Here is a 16,039-nt window from a genome sequence, read left to right on the forward strand (position 1 = left end):
GGCTTGGATCGAGTTTACAGAACCCATTGCAGTGTTTCTGCTGTCTCTTAGCAACGTCTTGCAGGGTGGCCTTATTCAGTTGCCATCACTGCCTGGCACCTGGGAAGGGAAATCTTCCAGGATGAGGGGAAATCTCCCGGGTCCAGGGGGTGCCACCACTCTGTGATGTACAGACACACAATCTAGGTCCAGATTTTCTAATCTGGATTTCAAATTCTCCAGTGTTGTCTTAAATGATGCATATTTTTTATGCTGAAATATGTACTTCATTTCATGACATTGTATTGTTTTCCAAACATGTAGTCTACTATTTTTAGTTTATTTTTATGACTTTGAATAAAAGGTATCATTTTATAACTCATATATATATATATATATATATTTTTTTTTTTTTTGAGATGGAGTCTCGCTCTGTGGCCCAGGCTGGAGTGCAGTGACGCGATCGCAGCTCACCGCAAGCTCCGCCTCCCGGGTTCATGCCATTCTCCTGCCTCAGCCTCCCGAGTAGCTGGGACTACAAGTGCCCACCACCACACTGGGCTAATTTTTTGTATTTTTAGTGGAGACGGCGTTTCGCCGTGTTAGCCAGGATGGTCTCGATCTCCTGACCTTGTGATCCGCCTGCCTCGGCCCCCCAGAGTGCTGGGATTACAGGAGTGAGCCACCGTGCCTGGCCTAACTCAGAAATACTTTTGAAAATTAATTACTATTTTTTTTTTGAGATGGAGTCTTGCCCTTTTTCCCAGACTGGAGTACAGTGGTGCAGTCTCGGCTCACTACAAACTCTGCCTCCCAGGTTCAAGAAACTTTCCTGCCTCAGCCTCCCAAATAGCTGGGATTACAGGCATGGGACACCATGCCCGGCTAATATTTTTGTATTTTCAGTAGGACAGGATTTCACCATGTTGGCCAGGCTGGCCTGGAACTCCTGACTTCAAGTGATCCACCCACCTCGGCCTCCCAAAGTGCTGGGATTACAAGCATGAACCACCATGCCTGACCATTAATTACGAATTTTAAAAATAGATTTATTTTCGTTGTAGAGATAGTCTCTTACTCAGTTGTCCAGGGTGGTTCAGACTCCTGGCCTCAAGTGATCCTCCCACCTTGGCCTCCCAAATTGTTGGGATTACAGGCATGAAGCACTGCACCCAGCCTATAAACCTTTATCTTAATTTTCAGGTTTCAGACCAATTCACTGCATGTATATATGATTACATCGTTGCTGTATTCTTTCCTAATGAATTGTGAAATTCACACATGAACTCAGGAGAAATCCAAAACTCAAATCCTCTTTACATTCTTTCAATTCACCAAGCTTTTTCGTCTTTCACTCTGATGGCCCCTGAAGTGCATCTCTACTGAGGCTCTCTTCTGACTCAATGGAATAAAAATGGTCACCATTTTCCTCAAATTACGATGTGCAGATAGTAACTTGGACAGTAATTACCCCATTGTAGGCTTGCAGTGACTAAAGTATTAAACCTTTGTAAATATACTGCCAGTGTTTCAGGCTGTATGTTTCAAAATGCCTCTTTGCATGTATGTTTATCTGCCCTAAAAGCTTATAGAAAGCAGAAAAAGAATCTTCTGTTGTATGGATTATAAAGGATCCAGAGAAACATTTAATAAGTTAATTTAAAAATGAATATGGTAACTTACACATAATCAACAATGTAATTCCTGCATTCACTTTGAATATATAGCTTCTAATTGGATTTATGTAATGCTTTTTCTCCAAAGAGCTTCACAGGCTACAAACACAAGGCAATCTAATAAATGAAAAAAAGGCAGGCACCAGCCAGAAGCGGCTCACGAAACAGTATAAAAAGATAGGTTGTTATGGAGGATGCTCTCAAAAAAGACGGCGGAAGGGCAGTTTGCAGAGTATGCTAAGAAAAAGTTCACTTACAAATAAAGGTTGAGGATGAGAAAAGTAAGAATTTTTCCATGAGCTTTCTCAAATGGCATGAAAAGAAAAGTAGGAATGATTTATTTCAGTTGAAAATATTTATTTTATAGGTTGTTTAAAGCACAGAGTAGAGCTGGATCTACTTGCCTTGCAATAGAAACAAATTTGTTTTCTAGTTTCCTGGCCTGTAGTGGATTTAGAAAAGGATGTTAGAGGTAGGCATAGGAATAATAGTGAGAGGAGATAGGCCAGAACAGAGGAAACTGAAAAACTACTAAAAATAAAAAAGAACTCAGAGAGCAGAGTACTAGTGGCAGAGGTGCAAATATAAAATTTTATTAAATATAAGGGCAAATAGTCTTAAAGACCTAAGGGTACCAGCAAGCGATACTTGGGTACCAGCAGCAAGATTAGAGTGATTACTTATATTATCAGATTAAATTATGTTATGTGTATGATGTTTAAAGAAACAGAAACACAGTGAATATGAAATGCTCATTAGAAAAGTTTTTATCCAAAATGTTGTTTTTAAATTGTTACTTTAAAGGTCAAGCAAAATTTGTTTTTTAAAGAGAATTTCTGTGGGACATGTTAAAAGAACCCGCATCCTTCCTCCTTCCCTTCCTCCCTCCCTTCCTTCTCTCCTCACCCTTCTCACAATTAGAGCTATACAGCTACCCGTGCGACTCTTTGACCTTGGGCAGCTAGGAAGCACAATGCTAAGTCTGAATGTCAAACATACCAGCTTTGTAGGCCTTTATGGGATGGACTTTTGGGTTGCTTTTCTAATCTCAACCTCATCCTTCCTTGACCTTGACTTTTATTTATATATTTTCCTAGTCTTGATTGTTTATTACCGTTTACCTTTCACCATTGTTTTTATTTATTATTTGCACTGTTGTTATAGGATGTTGGAAATGCTTTATGGAGAAGATTGAGTCTATGTTAACAAAGTCTCCTGAGACTTCTCTGAGATATCTCTGACATGAGATAAATGGTTTAACATTTTCATTGATACTGCATCATACAATCAGTGAGAACTCAATGAAGAGCAGCCAAGCTCCTTGCAGATAAAATGAGATTTTCCAATGATATAACATTGTAAGTGCTTGAATAATTCCCTGGAGCTTTTTACCTCATAATCTGCTGGACCTGGTTATTGAAAGGTTAATGCAAAATCACACATCCTGAAAATTTAAAGTTAAATTCCAAAAAGTTAAAATGGACTAAATATAATCACAGGAAATATGCACAACATGAAGGGCAGCCAAAAAACAGTCATAGCTGCTGATGACTTTAGAAGGAAGGAAGGTGGACGTCCTTAAAAAAAAAATGCAGCCCTGCCATTATATGACAATGTCAACTCCATGTAGCCATCATTCTGTCATTTGCCCACCTTTTTCGTTTGCCTAGAAACACTTGCAGAGAGTTGTCAGCTAAGAGTGTAAAGCGATTGCTTTGTATAAATGTTTTATCAGAGCTCTCTCAAACTTTAGGGAAGCTAATATACATTTTATAGCTTTTGGGAGATTTTTAAAAACAACATCCTTGAACTTTGTAATATATTAGGATCAAATCATTGCGTGATGTGAATTATACATCGATTTGCTTATTTATGCTTATTTAATAGACATGCTAAGTCATAAGGTACAGTTCAAGGTTCACTATAACCCAATTCAGGGCATGTGGCTAATCTCCACCTTTTTGGTGTTTTGACTTCTGGAATACTGGGTCAGGAGTCCCAGAGAACTAATGTAAAGTTGAAGAGACCACATGCGGAATCCATGATAGTCATTTGATTACCATACAACCTGCTTTCACTAAGTCTTTGTAAGTCTCATTGTATCCTATAGTCTCTATAAATCTACAAGGAAAAAAAAATTTGTTGTTTTTGAGACAGAGTCTTGCTCTGTTGCCCAGGCTGGAGTAGAGTGGCACAGTCACAACTCGCTGCAGCCTCAAACTCCCAGGCTCAACTGAGATTCCTTCTTCGGCTTCCCAAAGCGCTGGGATTACAGGCATGAGTCACCGAGCCAAGCCAGGAAAACAAAAGTCTTTCAAAGATAAAATTTTTACCACATCATAACCTGTAGCAGATTGTGGAAGCAAATCTATTTATAAATCACATCAGGTAATGATTTGATTCTAATATATTACAAAGTTAAAGGATGCTGTTTTAAAAAATCTCCCCAAAGGCTATAACATGTATAATTTTATAGTACATTTATAGATTCTATATTAATTATACATTAATGTATAATTTAATCTCAAAATGTTAAATTGGAGAGAGCTCAGATAGAACACTTAAACAAAGCAATCACTTTCCACTCTCAGCTGACAACTCCCTGCAAGTGTTTCTGGACATTGATTGGGTTGGCTGTCTGTATTTTCTCCTCTGCTCTCTGCTCCCCGTCAATCTTTATGAGTCGTCGCTTTCCCAGACCTCCGTGGTGTAACCACCTTCAGGATCTCAGCACCCCTGTTAGCACAATGTGAGCCGCACCTACCTCTGTGCCCACCATAGTAGACTTAGTGGGTACCAGCCCACATCAGACCAAAAAGTCTCTTCCCAGGGATGCAGGCCTAAGAGAATTCAGTGTTAGCCTGGATTGTCTTCTAAGGAGAAGAGATGTAAACCTGGGAGTGGTGCTGGTCAAATTCCTCCCTGTGGAGTAGGGAGATGAGTAAGCAGATGGGCAGAAAGAGAAAGAGGGATTCAGAGAAGACTGAAGAACGGGCAAGCAGAAGATAGCAGAGGAGAGATGAAAAACAAGACCTATTGGAGTTGCATCGAGCCCCTGTGTCCCAGCTCCCAATCCAATTGCTTTTCAACATGTTGCAAGGGACACAGCTGTAAAGGTGTCCTTGCACTCTTGGTCCTCTGCTTCCTATAGGTGGATCCAGATGCTAAACTTCCAGGAGGATTGCACCTATACAACGATCCACAGGACTCCTGTGTGTGCATGTTGAGGATGGGGTAAGGGGAGAAAAAGAGCAAGAGAACGTTGTCATGGGAACACTAAGGCAAATCACAAGATGAGAAAGGATTGAAACCCTTTCTGCTATCTCAGGCTTTATTTATTCAAGTAATAAATCAAGACATCTGTGTCAAAACCAATGTAGCGTAAAATGAACTAAAGATAAGCTTTTCAATCCCATCAATACTGCCTCCTAAATATCACATTCTTTTAAAATGGATGTTTCACTGCACATTTAATCTATATTTCTGTTAAAATTACTATGTGAGCATTTGTGCATGCTCTTTCTTTGTTCTAGTTTCTTTTATAAAATTCTAAATGACTCACCAAGTAGAATTAATATAAAGACAGAATTATCTAGAATAATATTTTATGAGAAAAACAACTTTTAAACTTATGACAGACCAGAAGTCAAACAGGCTTGAATAATGAAATGTTTACCTTTAATGAGGTAAGTGACTGCTTCCTGGGGGTTAAGTAGACTAGGGAGTCAATGTTCAACTCGTAATAGGGGACTTTATTTAACTAGAACCATTACAGGACAGACGGTTTGCAATACCGGTCCAAAATTCTGTGGTGGGAATTTGTATTACTGTTCAAAGAAAGCACTGACTCTTTCATACCTGAATGTCTTGCTCCTCATGGAAATCCCAGTTTTCCCTAAGAAAGGTAAGCTCACTCTATATGTAAGTTTCCTGTAGTGAAGTCATTTGACAAAATAATGAATCTTTAGAGATAAGCTGAGATAGAAGAAAATAGCTTTTTTTTTTTTTTTTTTTTTTTTTTTGAGACAGAGTCTAGCTCTGTCATCCAGGTTGGAGTGCAGTGGTGCAATCTTGGCTCATTACAACCTCCACCGTCTGGGTTCAAGCGATTCTCCTGCCTTAGACTCCCCAGTAGCTGAGATTACAAGCACCCACCACCATGCCTGGCTAATTTTTATATTTCTAGTAGAAATGGGGTTTCACCATGTTGGCAGGCTGACCTCAGACTCCTGGCTTCAAATGATTTGCCAGCCTCAGCCTCCCAAAGTGCTGGGATTACAGGCGTAAGCCACCGCGTCTGGCCAAAATAAATTGTTTTAATACTTATCTTTCCTTAAAGAGTTTCATTCCCTTTCTGTATTCATAGATGCATAGGTATTATAGAATTTTTGAGGTAGAAAGATTTCCTGGAGAAAATGAGAGAAGCTAGCTTTGTTCAGGGAGATGTCAGAGGCCACAGAACTAGTTTGTCAGCAAAACCAGAGCTTCTTTGTCATCTTGTGAACTAAACAAAAACTTTCTACCCAAAAGGTAATGTACTTTATAGATTTACATTTCAGACATTAGTTTGATTTTAAGGAATAACAGTCCAAGACAGAGAGTTCACACTATTTTTCCTAGTCTGCTAGACAGTGTCTGCATATAAGAAAATAGACCTCCATTGCATTTCCATTGATTAGATAAATGAATGATGTCCCAATGCCTGTCTCCCTCACACAAACCCCCTGGCTGGCTCCTTGCCTGTCATGCTCATTTCCTCGCTGTCTCCTAAACCCTGAACAGTCTTACAAGCTAGTGATCAAAGCTCAAAAAGTGAATTGGTTTTGAGGACCAACGGTGAGGTAGGAAGGGAGACAGGAAGACCAAAATAGAGCAGTCAATCTTTTTGCAAATTTAAAGCCATAGATAAAATTGAGGTCAGTAAAAATGAGGGACATTAAAAAACTTATTTCACTAATTTTCTAAGGCTGCTTATATACCAAAAGTCACTGCCATTTTAAGACACAAAATATGTAAAATATGAAGATCTAGCAAAAAAAAATTTAAGATGTGGAAATGTCCCGAAACGATGATAGAGAAAGCTTTTCCTCCCTGTCTTTTGAGTTGGGTCTACTTTCCTTATCCTCTTATCTTTAGCCCCAAGTTCAAATCAAATGTGAACAGTTCCCTGGGTTCCCACAGAGGGGCAGCAGCACATGAGGCCCGGGAGATGGTTAGGGCAGGCTCTGGTCCCGGCCCATAGAATATTCTCTGATTCACACTGACAGACTCACCACAGAAATGTTAGAGCCGTCCGTTGGCACCACCCTGAGCTGAGACTCCACGTCCCCAACACCTAGGCCTTCACTGCTTCTAGAAAGCTGGCTGGACTCATTCGTACAAGGTTAGGTCACTAGACCTAAAGTCTTGAGTGTCTTTCTCCCATCCTCTCCACCAGAGGAATTAGGAGTACAGTACAGACCACCAGGCCTCAGGAAATGTAGGGTTACTTCCAAGGAAATTTTGCCAGCTGGAAAGACAGTGAAAGAAGGCAGACAGAGCCCTGGACTTGGGGTAGACAACTTGAGGGCTGGGCCCAAGCTGCTTCATCCTAGTCCCATGGAGTTGCTTACCATCTGCAAGCATCTGTCCTTTCACGAGTGAAGTGGGGTGATAATAACATACATCCTTGCAGAATTTCGAGATTTTCATAAGAAGAAATAATGCAATGGAAGCCATCCAGGTCACAGAACGCTCTGATTATTTTTACTAAAGCCTGGTCATAGAATAAACTAAGAACCAATCAATGAAGATTTGTTCTTCATTCCTTATAATACTTGGAAAGATGCAAGCCAAGATTTTTTACTATGGAGCCTGTGATGTTTCATCATTGAGAGAATAAATTCAACCATTTTGAATCCTGCAAAGAAGAAAGTTTACTCTTCAGATCCAGGATTTTCCAAATTGACACTAGGACCTCAACTCTACTGTACACGTGTAGGAATGGAGTTTCCTTCCCTGTAACCAACGTTTCACTTTAATAAACATAACTGAGCACATTTTCCATAAGTTCATCGACTGAAAGCTTCCATTGTGGGGGATCGAGGGCATTAGCATCTACAGTGGTCAAGAAGATACTATATTTTAATCAGCTTTTTGATACTTTGCGACAATTCATATAGCTACATTCTAAAACATGAAAGGATTGAGTAATTCTCACACACTCATCTTTCAAGTCTAGATAGCACCTTAATCTGTCCAGGGCTGGACATATGGAAAAACTATTGTGCTGCTTTGTGTAACACCCAACCCTGGGCAGGGGTTCCCTGGTTAGTGATAGCCATACGGCACCTACAGGATCTAAGGGTGCTAACTTCCCAACTCCTCTCTCTCCCCATGGCAGAGGGAATCACACTGTCTGACCACCTCTGACTCCATGGGTTACCTGGTCCTACCTGGTGTCTCATTGATTTGGCTTCTCCTCTTTTCTCCCTTAGGACTACTGAGGGCCCCTTTCACTTTAGTCCACAAATCTCCATTGCAATGTGAAGCAGGGGACGTCATCAGTGTTTTCATGGTGGAAAAACTGAGCCTTAGAGAGCTCTGGCGGGTTGCTCTCAATAAGGACTTGGACTTGGGGCTTCTAAATTTTTAGCCAGAAATCCTCCAACCTTTAACTTAGACTGAGCAGATGTCGGGGACCCATTTGCAGCCCTCTCAATTAGGTGGACAAGGGTGAGATCCACACACTTGGACCAATTCCCAAAGTGCCTCTCCCCAGAGAAATGGCAACAGCTCTGAGGCTTCAGCTTATCCCCCGAAGGCGGGAGGGGAGAGTGGGAAAAGATGGGGTTTTCAAGTCATCAGGCCAGCACTGAAGTACACAAACAATAACTGTGTGACCCCACATACAGAGATGGGCTCTGATGCAGGAGTATGTCATTCCTCCTAAATCCCGGTAGGAAATGAGAGATGCAAGAATTAGGATGGAATGTAAACTATTTCTTAAGGAAGCATGCTAGCATCTCTTCCTCCAAGAGCGCTACTCTGGAGAGAACTTTCTCCCCGTTTCTTAACTGTGGCTACGCAGGCCCTTGTTAAAAAGAGAAAAGGGAAGGAAGGGTGCTGTGAGAAGCCTGCAGGAGAGGGCATGGTGTTTGGATGAAGCGGTACCCCCTCTAAGCCCATGGGAGGCCCCTGCCAGATGCTGTGAATTTCATTCATTTCTTCTGTGACTTCCCTGAGATTCCTCTCCATGCTAACCCTCAACACTCCAATGACTCCCTCTTCCTTCCGTCTCATCCCACCACCCTCCACACCCTTCCTCACCTCCACCCTCATGCTCACACACATGCAAAGGATAGCAAGATGCCCACACTGTGAGAAAAGAAAGCTGAATGCATAATTTTAAGTTTTGTCCACCCAATTTGAGAACAGTGCACCTGAGCTGGGTGGAGAGGGTGGGCTGCAAGCACAAGAACAACGGGAAGGCTGGGCCAGAAGTGCGGAGTGTGAGATGCTAACAACAAGGGCAGCCAAGGCCATGATCAGAGGCAGAGCCCATAGAGGTGGAAACAGGAGCCCACAGAGCTGGAAAAGACCGTGGAGGCCACACAGGGCTGCCTTTCCCTTCCTGATGGGGAATGGAGGCTCCTGTCCCAGGCTGTACATCCATTTGGTGGTGGTCTAGGTGTGTTGGGGAGATGGAAGGTACATGAGAGCCCTAGAAAGTCAGGTGTTCATGGATGACAGTAGGCTGTGGCTGAGTTCCAAGGCTGTGCTCCAGTTCTGGAAACCTCCACAGCTCCCTGGAGCCTCCCCATTGTTCCCAATGCCCATTCTGGAGAACAGGCTTTGCTTTTGCCCTTGTCTTTCTGCAAGGGTGGGGAGGATGTTTGCCCAGTCACATCTCCATCCCCTCATCTGAAACTGGAGCTGTGGAGCTCTATTTCTCAAAGTGGTTAAGACGAGTAAGGGGATGTGAGAAAATGCCTAGCACATCACAGGACCCAATAAATGTCTGGGTACCTCCTTTGTCCTTCCTTCTGGTGTTCCCCTATAAAGTACGCCTGACTTTTCTTTTCCCGTCTTTGGCAGAAATCTCGGGAAATAGTTATTCCTTGCCTCCTTCCAAACAAAATGTTTCTGGTGGCCTGGAAGGTGGCAGAGGACAGAGCAAATGCCAGGCCTGGGAAGGCTGCGGCTCGTGGGTACCTCTGCTGTTGAAGTGTGGCCCATCTAAGCAGAGGAGAGAAGCAACGCCAGAAATTGGAGGCCAGGGTGGCATGTCTGTCCCCTGGCTCTCTTTCTTCTGCTGGGATTCAGGACATGCGAGTTCTTACCTTGAGAGGCAGAGTGGCAGGCGGGGCTGGGCAGCCCTTGCTGGTGTGCACAGCTGGACAGTACCTGTAGAGCCGTGCCCTTGTCGCCTGCGCTGTGGTACCTGTGGCCTCCTTACAGCTCCTGGGGAGTATTTGGCAGGTCTCGGCGCCTCTCCTCAACACAGTCCTTTCCGTTCCATCCGCAGCGTGGACCAGGACAGCCCTTGGAGGGGAGCATCCCAAGGCATCCCTGCATCGGGGGTCCATGCCCCACAGATCCTGGGTGGCAGAAGTGACTGGCCAGTGCTTCCAGCCCATGGAGGGACTGCTGCTTTTATCACTCATGATGGGAGCTGGGCTAGGAAGCCTCCATGCCAGGGGCTGTAGCCAGCCCAGTGTCTTGGAGGCAGGGGCCTGGCAATGCCTGTGATGTGGGGATCTGCAATCACCACCCCTGCTTACGTCCGGATCCTGGGATTTTTTCCTCCCTTCCTTCTTTTCCTTTGGAGCAGAGCAAGTGAAAGCAGCTGATTCCTCCGTCTCAGGGCCTGCCTTCTGCAGCAGCCTCAAAGGAGGGGCAGCTGAGCCCTGTGTGCGCCTGAGGTCCCAGCCTGCCAAGAGGCCTGTCCTGGGACTTGGGAAACTGTGTCCCTCCTCCAGGCCCCCTGGGGTTGCCGTTGGAGACGGGGCGGGGAGAGTGCAGGCTGGAGGAGCCCGCAGCTGGATGAAGAGGAAGGAAGTTTTCATCTGCTGCTGCTGAAACTGCCCAGCCATTTCCTCCAGGGGGGTCGGGCTGGTCCCTGCCAGGGTGGAGTTTCAGGCCTCAGTGCCCAGGGATGCGAACAGCAGCAGCTGTGGGCAGACGTGACTCAGCCCCATGGTTCCACCAACAGCCTGAGGAAGCAAACAACATGTCTTCAGCACCCAGGGGAGTCTTAAAATAGGGGGGTCAGATAATGATCTTGGCCATGGAGCTGGACTTTGCACTTATATCACAGAATCACAAAAAGATATTAGTGGAGAATAATCTACAAGTGAGGGGTGACAGTGAGGACAGTCAAGACAACCCTTCTCAACTTTGTTTTTTGTTTTTGTTGGGACAGAGTCTGGCTCTGTTGTTCAGGTTGGAGTGCAGTGGCGTGATCTCAGCTCAATGCAACCTCCGCCACCCAGGTTTTAGTGATTCTCCTGCCTCAGCCTCCGGAACAGCTGGGATTACAGGCACGCGCCACCGCACCCACCTAATTTTTGTACTTTTTAGTAGAGACGGGGTTTTGCCATGTTGGCCAGCCTGGTCTTGAACTCCTGACCTCAGGTGATCCATCCGCCCCACCTCGGCCTCCCAAAGTGCTGGGATTACAGGTGTGAGCCACTGCGGCCGGCCCCCTCTCACCTTTGTGTATCTAAATGGAATCACTTTTTCTTCACTGGCCCCTTCCTCCTATTTGAAATGAAAACACTATTCATTTCATAATTTAATCCTAAATTCTGTGTTAGCTATTCTTGTTACTTGGTGACTGACCTGCGAGACACTGGTTTATAAATGAAGCCTCCAATAAGCTTTGAAGTGTACTTTTCATCTACTTTGTCTGCATTATTTTTACTAAATAATTTTAAGACCTCTAGGATAAAGTGCACAACAAACAGTTGTAAGCAACTTTAATGTTTTCATGAGTTTGCACTTTAAATCTGTGGTCATTTATGGGTTCTCTAGGAGAGGTCCCACATCAAAATACTTGGTGTCATGGTTTGTGTCTCCTCCAAAATTCTGGTGCTGCCAATGTGATAATATTAACAGGTGGGACCTTTCAGAGGCAATTGGATCCTGAAGGTGCCTTCCTTCATGAATGGGATTAAGACCCTTATTAAAGAAGTTTCACACAGCTGTTGAGCAGTAGGTTGCCCTTCTGCCTTCCACCCAATGAGGACACAATATTCCTCCCCTCCAGAGGACAATGTCCTCACCAGACGAGGCACCAGGTGCCTTGATCTTGGACTTCCCAGTCCCCAGAACTGTGAGAAACCAAATTTCACTTCTTTATAAATTACCCAGTCTATGGTATTTTCTTAGAGCAGCATGAAAGAAATTTGGTATTACCCCACAAAATGAAAAGAAAGTGGTATTTTGTTGCAGCTGTGCAGAAGACACTTAGCATCAAAGAAAATAAGAGAGAGAGAGAAAAGAAAGAAAGAAGGAAGGAGGGAAGGAAGGAAGGAAGGAGGGAGGGAAGGAAGAAGGAAATAAGGGAAAAAGAAAAAGAGAGGAAGGAAGGAAGAAAGAAAAAGAAAGAAAGAGAGAGAAAGAAAGAAGGAAAGAAAGGAAGAAAAAGAAAGAAAAAACTAAGAAAAAAGAAAAACATGAAAGAAGAGAGAAAGAAGAAATAAGATTAAAAAAAAAAATCCAGGTAACAAATCAGGCTGGAAGGGCTTTTTGTTGTTGTTGTTGTTTTGAAAAATAATTTAGCCCATCTTAATTAGAGGGAAGAAAAAAAAGTCTAACCTTTTAACTTGTGAGAACATGGCAGTGCTTTTTAAAAATGGAGATCATTTCTTTTTAGCAAATTGTAATAGGTAATTGAAAAGTATAATAAGTAAAAAATGAGACAAAAGGAAGAAGAAAAGAAATCACCTTAAAATTCAGTTGACTCACTCACATTCAGAGTATTTCTATAGGCTCAGTACCTCTTAGAGGGAAAGGAATCTTTTTGAGTCATGCTGACCCTGTACCTGAGGAGGAAAGAAGGCAGGTGTGAGAAAACTCTAGTCTTCATCAATGTGAAATAACTTGACTAAAAGGGAACCAGGAAATCATCCTCCAAAACAAAGTGAGCATGTGGTCTAGAACTTCCTTGCTCTGCATGCAGCATCATGTGAAGCCTGGGTGAATTCTCCCTCCCTGACTCCTCAGCATCCCCGCACACGGGCAGCACCCCTGAGGCATCAGGGGCCACTGGCCCTGGCTGACCATGGCTGACCAGGCTGAATCCTTGGAAATTCTCAGGATGCCAGGATGCCCAGTTGGAGTCTTATGATAGTTTTCCTTGTTAAACGTCTTCACACTTTAAAAGTTTTTTCACCAAAGGTCAAGGAGGTTTTGCCCACATTTCCAATAGCTGGCAAGTGACTCAATCTACATCTCATTTAGAAATGTGATCAAATCTGTTTAGGCCAGGCACCGGCTGCTATAATCCTTTTAATCACATCTACAGAGAAAATTTTGACAAAACCATATTATGTCTAACTGTAATAGTATGTTGATCTCATTACATTAATGTTCATAAAACATTTTACATAAGTGATGTCTAGTCCTCTATAGGTAATTTTCACACTCTCCTATACAAGAACTTGTCTGAACATTGTAATCGCTCAACAAACAGTACTGCGTGTTGACTGATTAACTGCCAATAACATGGGAAACTATGTCTTCATAGGGAACAGGAATTTGGGTGAGAAGAAACCTTCTGAAGGTACCAACCATGACATCAGGGGCTTTGCATAGTGTATTTCATTCAAGGCACAGCACAATCCTGTGAAGTAGGTGGCATCATTTCTATGTTGCAGTTAAGGAATGTGAAGCTCAGGGAAGGCACAACTGCCCCAAGTAGGCAGGGGCTTTAAAGAGCTGTCAGATGAGAAGTTTCACTCCTTCACCTCTTTCCATTTCAAACGTCCAACTTCTAAACCACAAGAAGTAAAGTACCAAGGAAATCATGGTGGTGCTGGTAGCGTGTCCAGGGCACTTCTCTCTTCTTTTTATTTGCAAGCTCACCACAGTGGGGATTACTGCCCAATATTTCATTTCTGGGTTGTGTGGGCTGAAATAGGAGAAGGATAAATAAATGGTGGATGATACTTGAGAGCTGACAGGAGGGCTGACTTGGAGGATTCATGTAACGCATTTCCTTGGGACACCCTTAAGTATTAGGAGGCACATTTAGGGGGTGGAAGCTCTGTGTGAGATGTGGGGGAAAGTGCCAGAGAAACATGAGTAAACAGCAGAGTGATTTGAGAGCACAGACTTTGGTACCACACAGACATTTCTCAGCCCTGCTTCCACTGTGTGGCCGTGTGACCTTAGGCAAGTGTATTAGTCTGGTCTCACGCTGCTGATAAAGACATACTAGAGACTGAGTAATTTATAAAGGAAAGAGGTTTAATTGACTCACAGTTCTGGAGGGCTGGGGAGGCCTCATGAAACTTACAATCATGGCAGAAGGGGAAGCAAACATGTCCTTCACATGGTGGCAGCAAGGAGAAGTATAGAGCAAAGAGGGGAAAAGCCTCTTATAAAACCGTCGGATCTTGTGAGAACTCAATATCACGAGAACAGTGTGGAGGTAACCACCCCCATGATTCAGTTACTTCCCATTGGGTCCCTCCTGTGACACGTGGGGGATTATGGGAACTATAGTTCAAGATGAGATTTGGATGGGGACATAGTCAAACCATATCAATAATTTACTTGGCCTTTTTGACAATCAGGTCCTCTTCTCTAAGATGAAGTAACAATAACTACTTCCTTTTTAATAATAGCTATTCTGACTCATGTGAGATGGTATCTTATTGTGGTCTTGATTTGCGTTTCTCTAATGATCAGTGATGTTGAGCTTTTTTCGTATAGTTGTTGGCCACATGTGTGTCTTCTTTTGAAAAGTGTTCATATACTAACACAAGAACAGAAAACCAATTACTGCATGTTCTCACTCATAAGTAGAAGCTAAGTGATGAGAACACATGGGCACACAGAGGGGAACAACACACACTGGGGCCTATTGGAGAGTGGAGAGTGGGAGGAGGGAGAGGATCAGGAAAAATAACTATTGGGTATAGGCTTAATACTGGGTGACAAAATAATCTGTACAACAAACCCCCAGGACACAAGTTTACCTATATAACAAACCTGCACGTGTACTCCTGAACTTAAAATAAAAGTTAAAAAAAATAGCTACTTTCAAGGGCTGTTGTGAAGATTAAGTGGAGGTGCAAAAGGCTTCCTTAGCATATTGCCTGCTACCTAATCGGTTCTGTAAAATAAATGTTAGTTACTTTTAGAATTTAGACCCACGTGTTATCCTGGAGAAAACTTGTTCACCCAACAGAACAATTTGAGTTGTTTCATGAAATGTACAATTTTTTTAACCTGCAACAGGTAATTACATGCATGTTTTCATGCTTCCTGTCTGATAGGAAAGCACCTAAGAGCTGAGGAATTAATTGGGATGTAGGAGGGTCAGCAAGGGAGTTGGGGTCAGGGAAATGGGTCTGAGTTCTGGAGTAACTAATCTTTAGCTGTGACTCACAACAAATTTGAACCTCAGTGGACATTATTTTAACACAATGGAGTAAATTTCTGCCCTTCCTACCTTATGGAATTGTTTTGCAGGTCAAATGGGATAATCTATGTAGGAATACTTTGTAAACATAAAAGTGATACAAGGTCACACACCACATGACATTTCAGCTAGTGATGGGTGGTCCCATAAGATTAAAATGGAGCTGAAAAATTCCTATCATCTAGTGATGTGGTCACTGTCGTAATGTCATAGCACAGTGCATCACTGATGATGCTGGTGTAAACAAACCACTATGCTGCCAGGCACATACAATTGTATGCAATTATGTATAGTACGTAATACTTGATAATACGTACTATAGTATGTAACACTTGATAATAAACAACTATGTTACTGGTTTATGTATTTACTATTTTATCATGATTTTAGAGTGTACTCCTTCTACCTATAAAAAAAGTTGGCCGGGTGCAGTAGCTCAGGCCCGTAATCTTAGCACTTTGGGAGGCCGAGGTGGGCGGATCATATGAGGCCAGCCTGGCCAACATGGTGAAACCCCCTCTCTACTAAAAATACAAAAATTAGCCAGGCGTAGTGGCAGGCACCTGTAATCCCAGCTACTCAGGAGGCTGAGGCCGGAGAATCGCTTGAACCCGGGTGGTGGAGGCTGCAGTGAGCCTAGATTGCACCACTGCCCTCCAACCTGGGTGAGAGTGACACTCTATCTCAAAAAAAAAAAGTTAACTGTAAAACAGCCTCAGGCAGGTCCTTCAGGAGGTATTCCACAAGAAGA

The 16,039-nt window shown here is 43.1% G+C and overlaps 1 protein-coding gene across 4 annotated transcripts in view; it reads right to left on the bottom strand.

Annotated features, from left to right (window-relative positions):
- Positions 1-12,683, bottom strand: part of PSD3 (pleckstrin and Sec7 domain containing 3) — a 547,860-nt gene extending 535,177 nt beyond the window's left edge. For 3 of the 4 annotated variants that reach the window (XM_055349507.2, XM_055349511.2, XM_055349510.2), the window contains exons 1-2: positions 12,585-12,683; positions 9,977-10,849 (exon numbers count right to left, since the gene is read on the bottom strand). In XM_055349507.2, coding sequence (XP_055205482.2) covers positions 9,977-10,729 — 753 coding nt within the window. In that variant the 5' untranslated portion in view covers positions 10,730-10,849; positions 12,585-12,683. The remainder of the gene's footprint in view (positions 1-9,976; positions 10,850-12,584) is intronic. The other variant, XM_055349521.2, reaches the window with a different exon arrangement.
- Positions 12,684-16,039: the final 3,356 nt, after the last annotated feature.

This window comes from Gorilla gorilla, chromosome 7, assembly GCF_029281585.2.
Source record: "Gorilla gorilla gorilla isolate KB3781 chromosome 7, NHGRI_mGorGor1-v2.1_pri, whole genome shotgun sequence".
NCBI classification, from domain to species: domain Eukaryota; kingdom Metazoa; phylum Chordata; class Mammalia; order Primates; family Hominidae; genus Gorilla; species Gorilla gorilla.